General features: G+C 42.8%; 1 protein-coding gene across 1 annotated transcript; it reads right to left on the bottom strand.

Moving 5' to 3' along the window:
* Nucleotides 1-2928: 2928 nt before the first annotated feature.
* LOC100978675 (olfactory receptor 11L1) lies at nt 2929-6114 on the bottom strand. The gene has a single exon (XM_008968276.4). It carries the CDS (start codon nt 6112-6114, stop codon nt 5170-5172), a length of 945 nt encoding a protein of 314 aa, XP_008966524.3. The 3' UTR covers nt 2929-5169.
* Nucleotides 6115-18845: the final 12731 nt, after the last annotated feature.

The raw sequence follows: 18845 nt of genomic DNA, 5'->3' as shown, positions 1-18845 counted from the left end.
TAAGAACAATTGACCTTGTCACCAAAACGTGTCATGTAACTCCTCAGGTGGGAAATTGTACAAGTGCCATTTCCATTTCTTTCCTTTTTTATTTGAGACAGGGTCTCACTCTGTTGCCCAGGGTAGAGTGCAGTGGCACAGTCATGGCTCACTGCAGCCTCTACCTACTGGGTTCAAGTGATCCTCCTGCTTCAGCCTTCTGAGTAACTAGCATTACAGGCACATGCCACCATGATCAGATAATTTTTACTATTTTTGGTAGACACATAGTCATTCTTTGTTGCCCAGGCTAGTCTCCAATTCCTGGGCTCAACCATATTCCCGCCTTGGCTCCCAAAGTGCTAGGATTAAAGATGCGAGCCATTGAGCCTGGCCCTATCTCCATTTCTTTAAATCCTCATAAGACTACGATGATCCTCTCCTTTCTGCCTCCTACACTAAAGAAAACACTTCCCGTACTGAATGTTGGTATTTCCACATTTGAACAAGATGCCTTCTTGTTTTATCTCAGGCTATCAGTCATCACTTTCTATATTGATTCCTCTGATTTATTTTTTATCACTATGGACCTTTCCCATAAGTGTTCAAACTTACTTAGATGCTAACATCTTACAAAAGTACAACTGCCCCTCCAACACAATTTTTTCTTTCAACCTTTCAAAATTATGTGTCTCATGGCCGGGCACGGTGGCTCACCCCTGTAATCTCGGCACTTTGGGAGGCCGAGGCGGGCTGATCACCTGAGGTCGGGAGTTCGAGACCAGCCTGACCAACATGGAGAAACCCTGTCTCTACTAAAAATACAACAAATTAGCCAGGCGTATTGGTGCCCCCCTGTAATCCCAGCTACTGGGGAGACTGAGGCAGGAGAATCGCTTGAACCCGGTAAGTGGAGGTTACGGTGAGCCGAGATCACACCATTGTACTCCAGCCTGCACAACAAGAGCAAAACTCCTTCTCCAAAAAAAAAAAAAAAAAAAGAAGAAGAATTACATGTCTCAGGATAATTGTTTCACACACAATTGCTTCCATTGTTGTACAAGTCATTCCTGCCCCATTGCCACTAGTCTGATGTGCACTACCCCGATGCCAATCATGCTGCCCTTCCCGGGAACAACACTAAAGTCTGTGATGAGAAGTTCGATGAAAACCCTTTAATCCTCATCTTCCGTGTTGACTGCCTCTTCCTTCTCCCAACACTCTCACCCCTTAGAGAAACGCAGCCACCTCATAAGTGCCCCCCAACCTCTGTGCCTCTTCCTTCTCCCAACACTCTCACCCCTTAGAGAAACGCAGCCACCTCACAAGTGCCCCCAGCTTCTGTGGTCATTCCTGCTAGCTCCTTTTGGGGTTTCTTTTCCTTCAATTAAATTTAATGTTTTAAAATTCTTTTTTTTAATTTAATTTGTTTTTATTATTATACTTTAAGTTTTAGAGTACATGTGCACAATGTGCAGGTTAGTTACATATGTATACATGTGCCATGCTGGTGTGCTGCACCCACTAACTCGTCATCTAGCATTAGGTATATCTCCCAATGCTATCCCTCCCCCCTCCCCCCACCCCACAACAGTCCCCAGAGTATGATGTTCCCCTTCCGGTGTCCAAGTGTTCTCATTGTTCAATTCCCACCTATGAGTGAGAACACGTGGTGTTTGGTTTTCTGTCCTTGCGATAGTTTACTGAGAATGATGATTTCCAATTTCATCCATGTCCCTACAAAGGACATGAACTCATCATTTTTTGTGGCTGCATAGTATTCCATGATGTATATGTGCCACATTTTCCTAATCCAGTCTATCATTGTTGGACATTTGGGTTGGTTCCAAGTCTTTGCTATTGTGAATAATGCCACAATAAACATACGTGTGCATGTGTCTTTATAGCAGCATGATTTATAGTCCTTTGGGTATATACGCAGTAATGGGATGGCTGTGTCAAATGTTATTTCTAGTTCTAGATCCCTGAGGAATGGCCACACTGACTTCCACAATGGTTGAACTAGTTTACAGTCCCACCAACAGTGTAAAAGTGTTCCTTGTGCTCTGTTCTTCACTCTCTTATTATATTGGTTTGCACTCTCCCTGAAAAAATCGAATTTGTTTCCATATTTTAAAATATCATCTATATGTTAAAAACTTCCAAATGTTTAACTTTTGGCCAGGCCCCTCCTCTGAGCTCCAGATCCATACATCCAAATGTTCTTTTGGTGTAATTTCTTACTGTCCCCAATATGTGGATCAATAATTTTTTACTCTCCGTATGCAGAGCCCTGCACCATCAAATTTAACACGTTAGAAAAAGCTTTTGGTAGAGTAACATAAGTCCAGTTAAACACAAGGCACAGCTAATATACTAATCAGAGATGACCATCTGCAAGGTAAGATATTGATCGTTTGGGTACTCTACCGAAAAGCTGAAACCAATGAGACTTCTCTCCCTACTGCACCCATTTCCTGATCTGAGATTCTAATGCATCACTTTCCTTCTACCCAATATTTGAACCAGATGAATCAAAAAAGCACTGAGGACATTTCTCACAGGTCAAATCCCAGAAAGGAGAGAAAATGTGAGGGCTAGAAAAAGGCAGGTAAAAGAACCCAAGGACATGTGGTGGGGGAAATTACATGAGCTAGACGGTGAAAGTGCATTGAACCCTGAGGCTCAGGGACCACTGCACTGGAACGAGTGAGACCGGAACAGGTACTCCCAACCTCACCATCCATGAGGTACTTCCTGTGATGGATTACATCATGAAACCTAAAATCAAACCAACTTCCGCTCCCGCGTGGGCTACTGCAATGATCCCAACAGCTCTTGCTCTCTTTTAGTCTTTTCTCTACACAGCAATGGAATTCGCACATGCAAAATATATCATGTCATTCCCTAATTAGTATGTTTTGATAATCATTTCCCTTAGTGCAAGATCTGAAAACCCTATGAGGTTTTTAATGACAGAGATGGATTGGCCCCTACCATTCTCTCTCCAGACTGAGCTCCTTCCTCTATCTCCCCAGTTCCTCAGCCTTCTTCTGCCATGCCCTAGCTGGACTACTCTCCACTCTTGTTCTCCTCACTCTTGAAGCGTAGGTGAAGCGCTACATAACATAGAAAGCTTCCCTAATCATGTATGTTGACTCAGACTTGTCGTCCTGTGTTCATGCTCCAGCTTGCACTTTATTATTTCTTTTCTTTGGGATGGAGTCTCGCTCTGTCACCCAGGCTGGAGTGCAGTGGTGCGATCTCGGCTCACTGCAAGCTCCGCCTCCTGGGTTCATGCCATTCTCCTGCCTTAGCCTCCCGAGTAGCTGAGACTATAGGCACCTGCCACCACACCTGGCTAATTTTTTGTATTTTTAGTAGAGATGGGGTTTCACTGTGTTAGCCAGGATGGTCTCGATCTCCTGACCTCATGATCCGCCCGCCTCGGCCTCCCAAAGTGCTGGGATTACAGGGGTGAGCCACTGCGCCCGGCCTCACTTTATTATTTCATAGTGATCATCACAAGTAGAAATAAATCAATCATTGCTTTATGATTTGTTACATTTTTCTCCTCCCTTCTGCATTGGAAGGTCTATTAAGGTAAAGTCTTGCTTGGCCCTTTCTTTCTTTTTTCTTTTTCGTTTTTTTTTTTTTTTTGAGATGGAGTTTCATTCTTGTTGCCCGGGCTGGAGTGCAATGGCATGATCTCAGCTCACAGCAACCTCCGCCTCCTGGGTTCAAGTGATTCTCCTGCCTCAGCCTCCCTAGTAGCTGGGATAACAGGCATGCTCCTTGCCCGGCTAATTTTGTATTTTTAGTAGAGACGGGGTTTTTCCATGTTGGCCAGGCTGGTCTCGAACTCCCGACCTCAGGTGATCCGCCCACCTTGGCCTCCCAAAGTGCTGGGATTACAGGCGTGAACCACTGTGCCTGGCTTGCTTGGTCCTTTCTATGTCATTGTCTTTCCAGGAAATTCAGACTGTGGCACAGGACGTGGCATGCATCATGAGATTAAAAATATTTGTAGAATTAATGAATCAAACAATGGGCAGGATTTGTAGAGATCTTCTAAACTGGCTGAATAAAATAAACTATAAAAGTGATTTAAGAGCCTGGGCGCGGTGGCTCACCCCTGTAATCCCAGCACTTTGAGAGGCCAAGGCGGGTGGATCTTGAGGTCAGGAGTTCAAGACCTGCCTGACCAACAGGGTGAAACTCTATCTCTACTAAAAAAAAAAAATACAAAAATTAGCTGGGCCTGGTGGTGCATGCCTGTATTCCCAGCTACTCAGGAGGCTGAAGCAGGAGAATCGCTCGAACCTGGGAGGCGGAGGTTGCAGTGAGCCAAAATCGCGCCATTGCACTCCAGCCTGGGCAACAGAGTGAGACTCTGTCTCAAGAAAATAAAAAGTGATTTAAACATTTTAGTGACATCCTCTGACTCTCAGGACTCACAGTAGCACAGAATACTGAGGATCTTCTCCTTCCTCCCTCCCTCCCTCCCTTCCCTCCTTTCCTCCTTCCTTTCTTTCCCTCCCTCCCTCCCTTCCCTCCTTTCCTTCCTTTCTTTCCCTCCCTCCCTCCCTTCCTTCCTTCCCACAATTTCATTAAACAAAAAACACTAAAACATCTAAGGTCTTGTAGATGAATATTTGGCACTTCAAAGGCCTTACTTCTTTCTTATCTTTAGGAGATAATATAGGTCAACAAACATTTTAAAGGTCTTCTTTTTTTTATTTATTCTTTCTACTGCTATTTAATAAGCACCAATGGCACCCACCAGGTTTTAGGTCCACAAGGCCAGTCTACTAAGAGTACTTAAAAGATGCAGAGCTTTCTGTACATAAGGTTATGTAAACAAAGGGAAATCTTATTGTGGAATGTGAAAGTAATGTGTGTGTAATCAACCATCCACTGGAATTCAATCCGATTTTCCTAACAAGATGTTAGAAAGTGTCTAGGACAAAACTGACCTCAGAATGGTTTGATGGAGGCAGTTTATCTTCTGACTAGTTGCTAGTGAGGAACCCTCAAAAAGCTGTTGTTTTGTGGCCTACAGAATTCAATGCAGTTCTGACAATGATCTTCAGGTTTAAAGGTCTGAATCTACCATTCACTTAACCCTGAATTTAATCCACTGCACGTTCTGTGCAATTTTCTTTACCTAATAAAGGAACTTCCTTTTACTCATACTCCATAGATACCACATTTCCTTTTCATGACCTTTCTAACAGCTTCTATGAAGTCTTTGTTCCTCAAGCTGTAGATAACTGGGTTCAGCAGTGGTGTGACCACAGTGTAGAAGACAGAAATGATCTTGTTGATTTCAGGCAACAGGTGGGGACTGCGACACACATACATGGAGATCATGGTCCCGTAGTAGAGAGTGACAACAGCCAGGTGGGAGCCACATGTGGAAAAGGTCTTTCTCCGGCCAGAGGTGGAAGGGATTCTCAATATGGAGGACACAATGAAAACATAGGGCCCCAGTGTCAGAAAAAAGCAAATGCACAGCACGGCAATTGACAGGATGAAGATGGTCACCTCGGTGATATAAACTCTGGAACAGGAGAGCTGCATGAGTGGCGGGAGGTCGCAGAAGAAATGGTTAATCTGATTGGGCCCACAGAAGTCCAACCTGGAAATCATCAGGGAAGGCAGAAAGCCTGTGCCGACCCCTGTGCACCAGGAGACCGCCACCAACCTGGTACAGAGCCCACGATGCATGAGGAAGGGGTAGCGGAGCGGGCTGCAGATGGCCAGGTAACGGTCATAGGCCATCACGGCCAGGAGAAAGCACTCGGTGGCGCCGAGGAACACGAAGAAGTAGAGCTGTGCCATGCAGGCAGAGAAGGAGATGGCTTGGCCCCAGGACAGCAGGTTGGCTAGGAGAAGGGGCACAGTGGTGGACGTGTACCAGACCTCCAGAAAGGAGAGATGCTGGAGGAACATGTACATAGGGGAGTGCAGTCGCAGGTCCTGGCTCACCACGGTGATGATGACAACATTCTCTATAATGGTCAGGCAGTAGATGAGCAGGAAAATGACAAAGAGCAGGGTCTGCCATTCAAGAAGGTTCTGGAATCCTAACAGCTGGAAGTTAGTCACAGTGGAGGTATTTTGGGGCTCCATTGCCTGTGGGGGATGAAAAACATTCTGGAAAAGCACAGGATGCAAGGCGCAAATTTATCACTGGTGATGTTTGGAACTTCGGAGATTAATTTTTAAATAGTTTAGATCTGTATGTACAGCTTTTTAGTAGGATAAATGCATAATTCCATATCTCTTTCGTAAGAATACATTTTGAAATCTTAAGCTGAATGTGAATATTAGATCTTGTAAGGAGACTCAGCAAGTTTCATTCATCTGGGTTCTCTGAAATCTTGAAGTCTCCTTCCAAAGACAGGCAAAAAAGGACTCTGATTAGTAGATCTTCAGTGTTCTCACCATACAAAAAAGAAAAATTGAGGTGATGAATATGTTAATTGGATTGATTGTGATGATTATTTCACAATGAATACATCTACGAGAACAAAGTTGTACACTTTAAATATATAGTATACAATAATTATCAACTACACCTCAATAAAGCTGGACAAAAACTCAGAAAACTAACAATAACAACAAAGCTTTAAAAAAAATCCTGCACGGCCGGGCGCAGTGGCTCATGCCTGTAATACCAGCACTTTGGAAGGCCGAGGCGGGCGTATCACGAGGTCAAGAGTTCGAGACCAGCCTGAGCAACATAGTGAAACCCCGTCTCTACTAAAAATACAAAAATTAGCTGGGCGTAGTGGTGCCTGCCTGTAATCCCAGCTACGTGGGAGGCTGGGGATGGAGAATCGCTTGAATCCGGGAGGCAGAGATTGCAGTGAGCCAAGATCGCACCACTGCATTCCAGCCTGGGTGACAGGGCGAGACTCCGTCTCAAAAAAAAAAAAAAAATCATGCACATGTGGAAGCAAATGCCTTTCCCTTCTCATTTGTGGGCTTTGTCTGAAAAAGAAGCCAGACACAGCACATCTCCTATGCCATCTTGGGAAAGTGTATATATTCCACCCTCAAACAATATTTATTAGTCCCTGCTGTGTGTGTGTGTTTGTGTGTGTGTGTGTGTGTGTGTGTGTGTGAAGGCCTGTGCTGAACTAATCTGTCTCACTCCACTGGTGTCCTTTCTCGCCTCATCCGATACCATACTCATGCTCAGCCACTATAATTACACCCTCGCGTACACCTTTTATTCTTTCATTTAATTCATTATCTATAGTTCTGGATAAAGTAAACATCCACCTGCCATACAGGAGCTTCTGTGAAGTTGAGGGAGTGAGACAAGCAAGAATAGAACCTCTTTAAAATGTACAACCAACAAACTCAGTGTGCCCTTACTGCTGGAGAGCGATCATTCTGTATTTCCCTTATAAACCAAAAATAAAATTCTAAACCCCACAACTGACTGAGCGGACTCCTCCTTTCAGCCAAGGGGATTTCAAAGAAACCTAAAAATTCTGGTTCAGGTCATGATGGGAAGAGGGGGTTGGACAAACCTCATTACACTCTCCTTTCTTCAGAATTCAGGCACAACTGAGCAGCAATAACATCAAAAAAGAGATTTTAAGGCTGACGAAACAGACTCTGTAGAAATAAGCTACCAAATTCTAACCTGACTCTAGTATAGCATCATGACAGACAGCTGACTCTGAAAGAAATGGAAATATTGTACCACAAAATATATTTATTTGTCATATTTAAAATGGCCCTGCAAAGCTGTCTCTTGTGGGGGAAATCTACATTCTGCGGAGAATCCCTTTCCCTCTCCAGGCCTTTTTCTGATCCTCAAGGATTAGCTGAAAGTCTAGCACCTTTTAAAGGTCTCAATAGAACATTTTTGCCATCTGCTGCTTCTCAGGCTGGCAACATATGAGACTTCATCTACATCATAAGAACCTTGGTTTCCCCAACCCCCTTATCTTAACCCAGATTCTCCTTTGTATTGATTCCAGGTCTTCAGACAATAACTTAATTCTTTCAACCAGTTGCCAATCAGAAAGTCTTTGCATCCACGTATGACTGCAACCTTCCCCCATTCTTGGAGCTGTCCTGCCTTTCCAGACCAAACCAACGCATAGCTCACACGTACTGACTGATGTCTTATGTCTCCCTAAAATGGATAAAGTCAAGCTGTAACACAACCACCTTAAGCACATATTCTCAGGACCTCCTGGGACTGTCACAGATCATGGTCTTTAAATTTGGCTCAGAATAAACCTCTTCAAATATTTGTTACAGACTTTGGTTTTTATCAATACCCGTATCTATTCACTCTTCCAATCTCCTAAGTGACTATTTCACTTATGCTGGTCTCTTTTCAAATGTCTAGCACATCCCTGTTGCTCTGTACCCTCAGTAAGAGACTTATTTCACTGGAAGATCCTGAAATCCTTCAGTGGAAGTATCCACAAGCTCAGGCCACTAAATTCTGCCGTCGACTACCTTTTGTTCCTGTGCACCTACTCCCTACACTTCCTCTGAGTAAACTATCTGTGTCCAAGTCTAAGGCAAATCCTTCCACCTGGGCATTAGGCGCCATAACCTCCTACACACTGGAAAGGTATTGCAGGTGACGGAGGCAAAACTATTCCTATCCAAAAGACTCAGGAGTGTTGAGCTGAAGAAGACGAACACACAGGGGACCTGCCCCTCCCTCTGCTTCCCTGCAGGCAGGACCAAGATTTACAAAGACAAAGGTCTTCCTGCCTCCCCTCTGCCTCTTCCCACCTGCAGACAGTCTCCTTTATAATGCTTGCTTAACAGCTCAGACAGCAACGCCGGGCATCTCGGAACAGACTACACTCTTCCTGTAAATTTTCCTTCCCAAATGTCTTGCGTTTGGGAAGCCTGAAGATGCCGTTTTTTTTGTTTTGTCACCGTAGAGGATGTATGGCTGCTTGCTAAGACACTATTTCAGCAAGGCCTCAAAGCCACTGCTTCCAGACCGTCGCAACAATCTAGGTGAGCCGTTTTCCTGAGAGAGCTGCCTTCTTTCTTGTGATGGGCATGACATGCATAAATAAACATGCTTGTTTTTCTCTTGGTGATCTGTGTTTTGCTCATGAAAATCTGTCCTAGCAGTGAATGTAATGAAAGTCGAGAAGAGAAATTCTTTTTTTCTCTCCTTCACTAGGTATTCTCAGCTTCATGCCTGAATCACCCATGGTGCCCTTTCTGCCAAAGCATTTCCTCAGCATGTCAATGGGCTGGATTTCTCTCCCCTACTTTAAAAAGACAAAACAGAGAAGAATGTCTAGAGGCTTTGCTGTTCTCTGAATACTACCTGCACTTTCCTGCTCCCTTTTCCCGATGCTTTCCCTTCTGGAGGGCACTGTCCCTCCCTGCTGCTCCTCGTCCTCCGCCTTCTTGCTCGCTGGAATGCACTATGATCAGGATGTTTTTCTTGCCACTGCCCCAGAACGGCGCAGCTGTGCTGGCGTCGCCCTCCAACCACCCATCGCATTCCCGATCCTCTTCATCTGTGGCATCATCGTGGATCCACTGGTCACTTAATATCCACTCTCTTAGATCAGCGACAGCCCTGGTTTTTCACACTTGTACAGGGCTTCGTGTCTTTCAATCTACCTTCATTTCCTTCACAGTTTCAGGCAGTCTCTTGACTTGAATGCTGTCACTTTGCTCTCAGCCCTCAAATTTATGTCTCAAGCTTGAACAGAAGCGTCCTGTAAAAACTGCCCTATGTGAAATGCTCACTCATGACTAGTCAGCATTTGCAATTTAACGAGACCTAACTTAGCTGACCAGCACTCCTGACTACCCCAGCCTCCCCCATCTCCATCCTCCCACTTGCTCAGACCAGAAACTCTGAATTTGACTCTTGTTCCTTTCAAACCCAATGTCCAATTTTCCAGCAAAATTGACTGGCTCCACCTGAAAATGTATCCAGAACTGATCTGATCACCATTCACTACCACCATCGCTTGCTCCCTGGAAAAGTCACCACTATCTCTCATCTAGATTGTTGCAATAGTTTCGTTAAAGCACCTCCACGTCCAGCCTGCCCCACTCAAGAAAGCAGTCAAAGAGAATATTGTAAAACACGGGAGAGTTTTTGCAGGGAACACAGATGTACTGTGAATTGTTCCTGAAAAGGAAGAAAACATTGTGACTAGACAATCCACATATTCACCTCTGCAGTTTCTACTTTGTCAGAATCCACGTTCTGTTGACTTGCTGTTTCTGTTCTTCATGTCTGTTGCAATTCACTATTTCTGCTCTGTTCTACGTTCTCCTCTCATGCTTGGCCAAAGTCACTGGGAATATTATTTTCATGTAGCCAGGAAATAATTATATCAAGAGAAAATAATATCTTAACATTATTGCACATGCTAAAAAGAGTATAATACTGAATGTGTCATATATATTGAACTATATAGTACTTGATTTCTTCAATAAACCTTAAGAAACAAAAACAAAAAACCAACCAACAAACAAACAAAAACAAAGCCTTGACAGGTTACCCAGCCCTGCTTGTTCTCTCCTCCCACAGCCTCACCAAACTCTTAGTCTACTTTCTTCTTGGTCCGTTCTGCACCCAGTGCTTCCGCCTCCTTCGTATTCTTCAAGTTACCTGAAACTTGCCTCGTTTTCTCCTTAGCATGTTTAGTTCCCTGCAATGTTGTCCTTGAACAGCTTTGTATGGCTCATTTCTCATGTCCTTCCAGTCTGCTCAGATAACACCTTCTTCTTTAGGCCTGATCTAACTACTCTTCTGCCATTCTCAGAATTTATAAGAGTCAAGATAAAAGTGTTAAGTATATGTTGGTTTGAAGGCAAAATATTCCAGCAGTTCTGGCTTGAAAACACTGAACGAAAACTAAGAGATGTGAGAAAATTGTTATTTGATCCACATAGATTGATTTATTCACATAGATTATTTATTCAGCCGGGCACGGTGGCTCACGCCTGTAACCCCAGCACTTTGGGAGGCCGAGGCGGGTGGATCACTTGAGGTCAGGAATTCAAGACAAGCTTGGTCAAAATGGTAAAACCCTGTCTCTACTAAAAATACCAAATTTAGCCAGGCGTGGTAGGGGGCACCTGTAGTCCTAGCTACTCAGGAGGCTGAGGCAGAAGAATCACTTGAACACAGGAGGCGGAGGGTGCAATGAGCCGAGATTGCACCACTGCACTCCAGCCTGGGTGATAGAGCGAGACTCCGTTTCAAATAATAATACTAATAATACTAATAATAAATACTCTTGGTAAAACAACAATGCTTTCTTGGAAAATGGTTCCTTTTTGCTTTGGCTTTCCCTTAGTATTTTATAAGCATATGACCATGGTATTCAATTTAAAATGAACATCCACAGAAAAATAAGTTAAACATGGAGAGCAATGAGGGTCTCCTTGATGAGACCACAGTGAAAACAAAACAGCCCTTTATTACAATAGACTAAGTTTACAGGACACTGGGCTCAGTTCCTAGTTTTCTAAAGTACCTCCCGCAATTCATATCCAAATGCACAAGGAAAATGAACTGTTGTATAATCATCGCTTCATGGTTAAATCCTTTCAGTAATGAAGAGCTCACCACCTTTTGAAATCCTGATTTTTTTTTTTTTAAGAGACAAGGTCTTGCTTCGTTGCCCCGGCTGGAGTGCAGTGGCACAATCATAGCTCACTGTAATCTCAAACTTATAGGCTCAAGTGTCCTCCTGCCAGGGTGGCTAGGACCACAGGTGTGTGCCACCATGCCTGGTTAATTATATATCCACATATTTTTTGTAGAGGTAGAGGTCATGCTATATTGCCCAGGCTGGCCCTTAACTCCTGGCTCCAGTGATCCTCCTGCCTTGGCCTCCCAAAGTGCTGGGATTACAGGTGCTCTGGGCCTGATTACTTAAATACTGACTATTTCCAAGTGCTAAAATTACTTTAATTACATTGAGCTGGAAAAAAAAAATGCTTCCCAAAAGACTGGGTTGGCTTTAGCACTAGGGCAACAAGGGTAACCTCAGATTTAACTTTGTAGCTTTCTTTGAAATAAAAATAATTACGAATGTTGTTGTTGTTGGGGGCAGTGGCTCATGCCTGTAACCTCAGCCTTTTGGGAGGCCGAAGAGGGTGAATCACCTGAGGTCAGGAGTTTGAGACCATCATGGCCAACATGGTAAAACCCCATCTCTACTAAAAACACAAAAATTAGCCAGACATGGTGGCGGATGCCTGTAATCCTAGCTCCCTGGGAGGCTGAGGCAGGAGAATCACTTGAACCCAGGAGGCAGAGGTTGCAGTGAGCCGAGATCATGCCATTGCACTCCAGCCTGGGCAACAGAGCAAAACTCTGTCTCAAAAAAAAAAAAAAGAAAAAAAAGAATGTTGTTGTTCTTAGATGCAATCTTGCCCAGAGTAAACTAAATGGCCTTTTGACTTCTCGAGAACTCTTGATTAATTGTCTGTTATTACAGTTTTATAATTTAGGCAAGATCATTTACTGTTTCCATAAAGATAGAGAATCTGCAAAGGCTAAAATTGCCTTGATAATGATGAATAATTTATTGAAGTCGATGTATTTTTAGAATCCAACATACACAATCAAAACAAGGACATTTATGTTATTTGACAGTAAAATACACACCACGTTGATTTTCTTCTTCTCTGCATGAACTGCCCCTACCTGTCTGTTTTCCCGGCGTCCAGAGCGCTAAATGGCCCCTGCTCTAGGCAATGTCTACCGTGCCCTCCTGTAACCCAAACTCTTACTGTGCTTTCTTTGTGAGATCTGAAATTTGCCATCTTCTGCCGGTGTCTGACACTGGGTAAAGCCAACTTCTCCTTTCAATAGCCTTGGGTTTCTTGGGGACCTGGCCCTTCTGAGAATCTTGTTCCCCAGATATTATTCTATAATTTGACAATCAAGTCAGAAAACAATCAAATCAACCTTTTGAGATTCAACTCTGCCCACTGGGGCTTAGATGATGATAAAATATTTGAGACACATGGACACATGCAATTCTTCCATTCTTTTTGAAAAGGATTTATTTTTTTAATTTAACTTAAGATAGGTCCCAAAAATGTTGACCTAAAATCTGAATCAAACAAATGGAGATTTCTCTAAAATCCAGCAAGCAGACACTGAGTGGGTGAGTGAGCCGTTCTGACTGAAAACATAACAGGTGCTTTTTGCTGAATGGCATTTCCTCTGCATACCTTAATTACAGACGTGGCTAAATGGAAAAAATTATGGCCACAAATTAATTAATTCATTCAATTAAAGCAATCTGTAGCAAAGATCATTCTAAATTTAAATCTGTCAATTTAACAAAGAAAATGCAATATATAAATTGGTCTGAGAGGCTATTAGGCTTGAGTTTTAGAAGAGAAGTTAAAAAATAAAATATTTTCTTTTTTTTTTGAGATGAAGTCTCTCTCTGTCGCCCAGGCTGGAGTACAGTGGCATGATCTCAGCTCACTGCAACCTCTGCCTCCCGGGTTCAAGCAATTCTCCTGCCTCAGCCTCCTGAGTAGCTGGAATTACAGGCATGCGCCACCATGCCCAGCTAATTTTTTTGTATTTTCAGTAGAGATGGGGTTTCTCTATATTGGCCAGGCTAGTCTCGAACTCCTGACCTTGTGATCCTCCTGCCTCGGCCTCTCAAAGTGCTGGGATTACAGGCATGAGCCACCACTCCCGGCCTAAAAAAGAAAAGATTTTCAACCCATTCGTAATATAGCAGGATTTTTTTTTAATTCCAGTATATAGAAGTCTAATTAAGAAGAGCAAATTTATTAATATTTCTAGTTAAATTTATATATTTTAGTCTAAGAGAAAATATTAAAGCGTTGAATAAATAAATGTATAAAAACAAAAAATCACATATTTTGTTTGGTTATAATTCATTTATTCAACAAATACCCACCATGTGCCTGGAGTTCATTCAGGCATTACGATACAACAGTGAATCACACCATGTTATAGTCTGACAGGATTTATGATTTATTGATGTTTGATTTAACCAATATGCATTTTTTCAAGATAATATGATTCATATGTATAGTTTTTAGAAAATTTGGAGGAGGAAAGACAGTGCAGAAAAAAGTACATCTTTTTAAATAGTCATAGAACTGTCTTTCAGAGTTGCATACCTAATGTCTTGCCTTCCAAACTCTTCGTGTCCCACATACGGGGTAGAACAACTGGGTTACTACTTATACAGCCTGTATCTTGGCTTTCTTTGCAGCAAATTTTATATAGCCTGAATCTTGGCTATTTTGCAGCTACTTTTCCAGTTAATTCCTACCATAGCTCTTTTCTCCTCCTGTTAAATTAAAGGGAAAAAATGAATAAAGCACCCTTTATGGATTGTGTAACAGTCCATTGTCTGGGTGGTCTTTTCATAGCTTATCACAAATCTAGCTCTTGTAATATCTGCATGTTTGCAGAGACAGGCATGACCCAGCCAGCAAAGATTATGTATCCACTTTCTTTTTGTTTTTTTTTTTTTGAGATGGAGTCTCACTCTGTCGCCCAGGCTGGAGTGAGGTGGCGCAACCTCGGCTCACTGCAACCTCCGCCTCCCGGGTTCAGGCAATTCTTCTGCCTCAGCCTCCCGAGTAGCTGGGATTACAGGCTCCCGCCACAATGCCCGGTTTATTTTTGTATTTTTAGTAGAGACGGGGTTTCACTATGTTGGCCAGGCTGGTCTTGAACTCCTGACCTCGTGATCCACTCGTGTCGGCCTCCCAAAGTGCTGGGATTATAGGCGTGAGCCAAATAACAAAACTTCTGTACTCATCAGCAACAGCTGAGAAAATGGAGATAAAAGGGTGCTCAGGCCTGCAAAACCATCAAGGCTTAGACTCGAGAGAGCACCCGGCAAAGGGTACCTGGAACATCAGCCATGTACACAACCATAACCAGAAGGTGTTAGGCCCTCAATGTCCAAGGACAATCTTGGGCAAGATGGTTGTTTTTAACTTAGAACAACTCTTTGGAATCCAATAATTGAATAAAACTGGTGAGTTAATTGAAACAACCAGCCACAAAAGGTAAATATCCAATCTAGAAATCAACAATTATTCCTTCTCAGTCAGCCACATCTTAAAGTTCTCAGATAGTCTGTTGTTATCTTCACAAACCTCCTGGCACCTAATTGGGGAGAAAGTCCTCACTTCTGTATATCTCCAGGTAAAACACACAATGGAAATAAGGAAACTTCAGAAGAATTAGCCCTGCAGACAATTAAACAAAAAATATGTCCCCAAAGATTTGCATTTGCTTTTCTTTCTTCCATGTGGATTAATTGATTGGGAAGCCAAGGGTTTGGATGAGCATTTGTTGAGTGTGTATTAGATTCCAGACACTCCATGTATAATGCTTTATATAAGCCTTATAAAAGGACCCTTTTCATCGCAGAAGGCATAGGCAGAGAGACTTACATAACGCACCAGGGTCAGAGGAAGGGTGCATTAGAGCACTATTGTCTGAAGGCAGGTCAGCTTCAGCCTCATTGTCTGAATTTCAGTTTAACGCACTGCTTTCAAGACAGTTACGGAAGTTGCGGGGATTGTATTAGCAGAATCTAGTTCAAAGGGCATCTAAGGAAACGTGTAAATATTAGTTATGGGAATGATGCAAAGTTTCTGGTTCTGCTAAGTAATTCAGCAGCTAGTAAGAGGGACAAATGAGGGAGAGACCTGATACACGAATTGAAGAGAACTTCTACTGCCGAGTGGTAGACAAGGTCAGAGGGAGAGGGAGTTGACAAGGAAAGCCATTCCGCAAGGGCCCTGGGAGAGTGTTGGAGATGGAGCCACTTGGATTGGTACTTCTTATCAGCATTTTCATCTAGGAAGATCTGCTTTTCAGACAAATTTTATTTTTAAAAATAATTTTTAAAAATTTACTTTTCAAAGACTCAACTTGCATTGTATTACCTTCTTTACTTACGTACTTTGAAAAATGTGCTCATTTCTTTCAAAATTGAGGTTAACGTTTATAACTATTTATTTGGAGGGCTTTGCCTCTTGCTATTTCCACTATTGGGAACCACCTCCCTTCAAATATCATCATGAATTTGTTCCTGCTTTTCTTCCTACCCTGCCATCAATTAATCAAATATATATGCTTCTTATCTTTCTTTAAATCTTATATAAAGCAGGAGAAAATACTCTTTTATAACTCATGCATTTTGTCTTCTTGTGCTATGGAGTGTGTTTGCGGAAGATTCTTGAATTCACAGACATTCTTAACACATGTCATATAACTATGAAGAGCCAATACGTATTTTTTGTATCAAACTGATTTACACAATAGGATTTACACAAACGGATTTAACACAATATGGAACACTGGATCCATATTAGCCCATTCATTGCAGATTCATTGCGGAAGTCTGTATATCTGGAAAAATGCCTCAGTGCCTTTCTCCTCCTCATTTTACACAGAATAGAGATAGCAAGGGGGTGTTGAGGGATCACTTCAAACTCATTGCAGAGCTTTTGTGGGCTTTCCTTGGAGAAGTGGCTAGAGAGGCCTACTATGGGTGTTTGTGCATTTATCAGCTGGAACAATGCGATCTATGCAAATGCAGTTGGATCTGGGCTGCCTCCAAAGGCTATCAGAAAACCCCACAACTTTGCTGTCCCATTCCAACCACCCCAGCCACCCTAGAGCATCATTCGGACAGACAAAGCCTCTAATTCACGGTAATCCACAGGATGTCAATGCTGGCAACCACTGGGAAAGAGAAAAGTAGGGTCTATATACCACATCCAGTGGTGATAATTGTGAGTGTCATTGATATCCATTGCCTACCAATAAAGACTAAACTGTTTGGCATAGCATACAAAATTAGCCATGATCTCTTTCCCTGCATTGCCACCTGAGTGGGAGCCACATCCAGCCATACTAAAAATACAAAATCAGTCAGGCGTGATGGCATGTGTCTGTAATCCCAGCTACTCAGGAGGCTGAGGCAGGAGAATCGCTTGAATCCGGGAGGCAGAGGTTGCAGTGAGCCGAGGTCGTACCATTGCACTCCAGCCTGGGTGAAAGAGCAAGACTCTGTCTCAAAAAAAAAAAAAAAAAAGAAAAGAAAAAAGAGAAAAAAATGCAGTGTTCAGTTGCATGAATGAGGTCCTTTTAAAGCCAGAAGCAGGGAGGAAATGCTGAGTCAGTGGCTGCTAGTCTTGAGGGCTGTGCTTTTATTTTTGGCATTGTGAATTTGCCAACCCAATAGTCCTATAGACACACACACACAAACACACACACACACACACACACACACACACACACAGAGAGAGAGAGAGAGAGAGAGAATTTGACCCTTCTGGTCTTAGAGCTTGAAACTTACTTTTGTTTTATCTGAGTTCCTTCCTCAGGAAAGGACCACCAGCCCTCTTGAAAAGTAAAGTAACAAAGAACTGAAACTTACCGGATCACCCCAGGTCATCTCAACCAGTTAATGAGATGCCAGTCCAGCCCGCTTATTCAACATGATTGCTTCCTTACCCCTCCCTAGTTCCTCTTTTTCCACACAGTGTTATATTTCTTCCCTGCCTCTATATAAGCCTCTAATTTTAGTCAGTCAGGGAGATGGATTTGAAACTGAGCTCCTATCTCCTCTGCTGCAGCACCTGATTAAAAGCTTCTTCTTTGGCAATAATCGTTGTCTCAGTGATTGGCTTTCTGTGTGGAGAGCAGCAGGACCTAGACCGAACTCCTGGTTTTTGGTAACAAATTGGGCCGATTTGGGGGCTATGGAGCTAGGAGATTGTGAATCCCCAAAGCTGAGGCAAAGGGTTTGGCCATGGAGAGCTGAGAAACTCCGTGAAAAGGGTTCAAAGTAGGGAAGAAAATATTGCTGTCCTGAAGAAATGGTTTCAGGAGCCCAAAGCCATGATACCAAAGAAATTACAAAAAAGAGCCGGGAGGAATAATGGTCAGATGACGGCAGATCCCATATTTTAAAGATGTCACAGAAGGCAGGACACAACTGAAGAGGAATATTAGAGAAGGAGGATGGTTGCAGGTGGTATTAGCTAAAAGATTTGCAACTCTGCAACCTGCAAATGAGTCACAGGGTGGAGTTAGCCTATAAATTCAGGAGTGGGGTGCATTAGAATTTGGTCGTATTGGCATAAACCAAGAGGTGCTTTATTTACGCCAAAAGAAAGCTCATGAGAAAATACAAATTTAAGTTAGAGTATTCCCATTAAACCAGAAACTGCCTGGCGAGGCACTCCACATAGCATTTGTAAATACAATGACATCTAGATATAATCCAGTCCACGACTTACCTGCATGGACGTGCTGTAAGGGAAATGTGTGTTTCTAAGAACAATGGTACCGATGTCATTCCTAGTCAACCAGTGTCAGAGACAAAACAGTTTAAGCTCAGCAACTCTAGAACCAGCAGGGGAAGAAGTGAGCTCGCCCACTCTGTCACACCCTCCTGAAAACCACAGTGACCCCCAACATCAGAAGCCAGGGGCCTTTCCTTAGGATCACAGGCACTAGGAAATCTGAATTTAAGTGAGCCTAGTTATCAACTGGCCCATACATTTGAGTAAATGGATTGTTTTACTGTGTCTTGTTATGCCTGCAAAATAGAAAAATGCTCCCGCATCTGCCAGAGTTATGGAGAGCCAGGGCAAGATCATATATGTAAAATGCAGAAAAACATGGATTTGACATTTGACATAATATAATCATCTTTGAACTTCCCTCTTTCATTAGCTCCTATGATAAACTGTGCTAATTCTGTTCATTCACTTATTAACTTGTTTAATCAATTAGTATGTGTGGAGTGTCCATTTGTGCCAGTTACTCTTCAAGGTCCTGGGGATAG

Source organism: Pan paniscus, chromosome 1 (assembly GCF_029289425.2).
Source record: "Pan paniscus chromosome 1, NHGRI_mPanPan1-v2.0_pri, whole genome shotgun sequence".
Taxonomy (NCBI): domain Eukaryota; kingdom Metazoa; phylum Chordata; class Mammalia; order Primates; family Hominidae; genus Pan; species Pan paniscus.
Note: the sequence above shows the minus strand (reverse complement) of the source record. Positions and strands in the feature narration are given on the sequence as shown.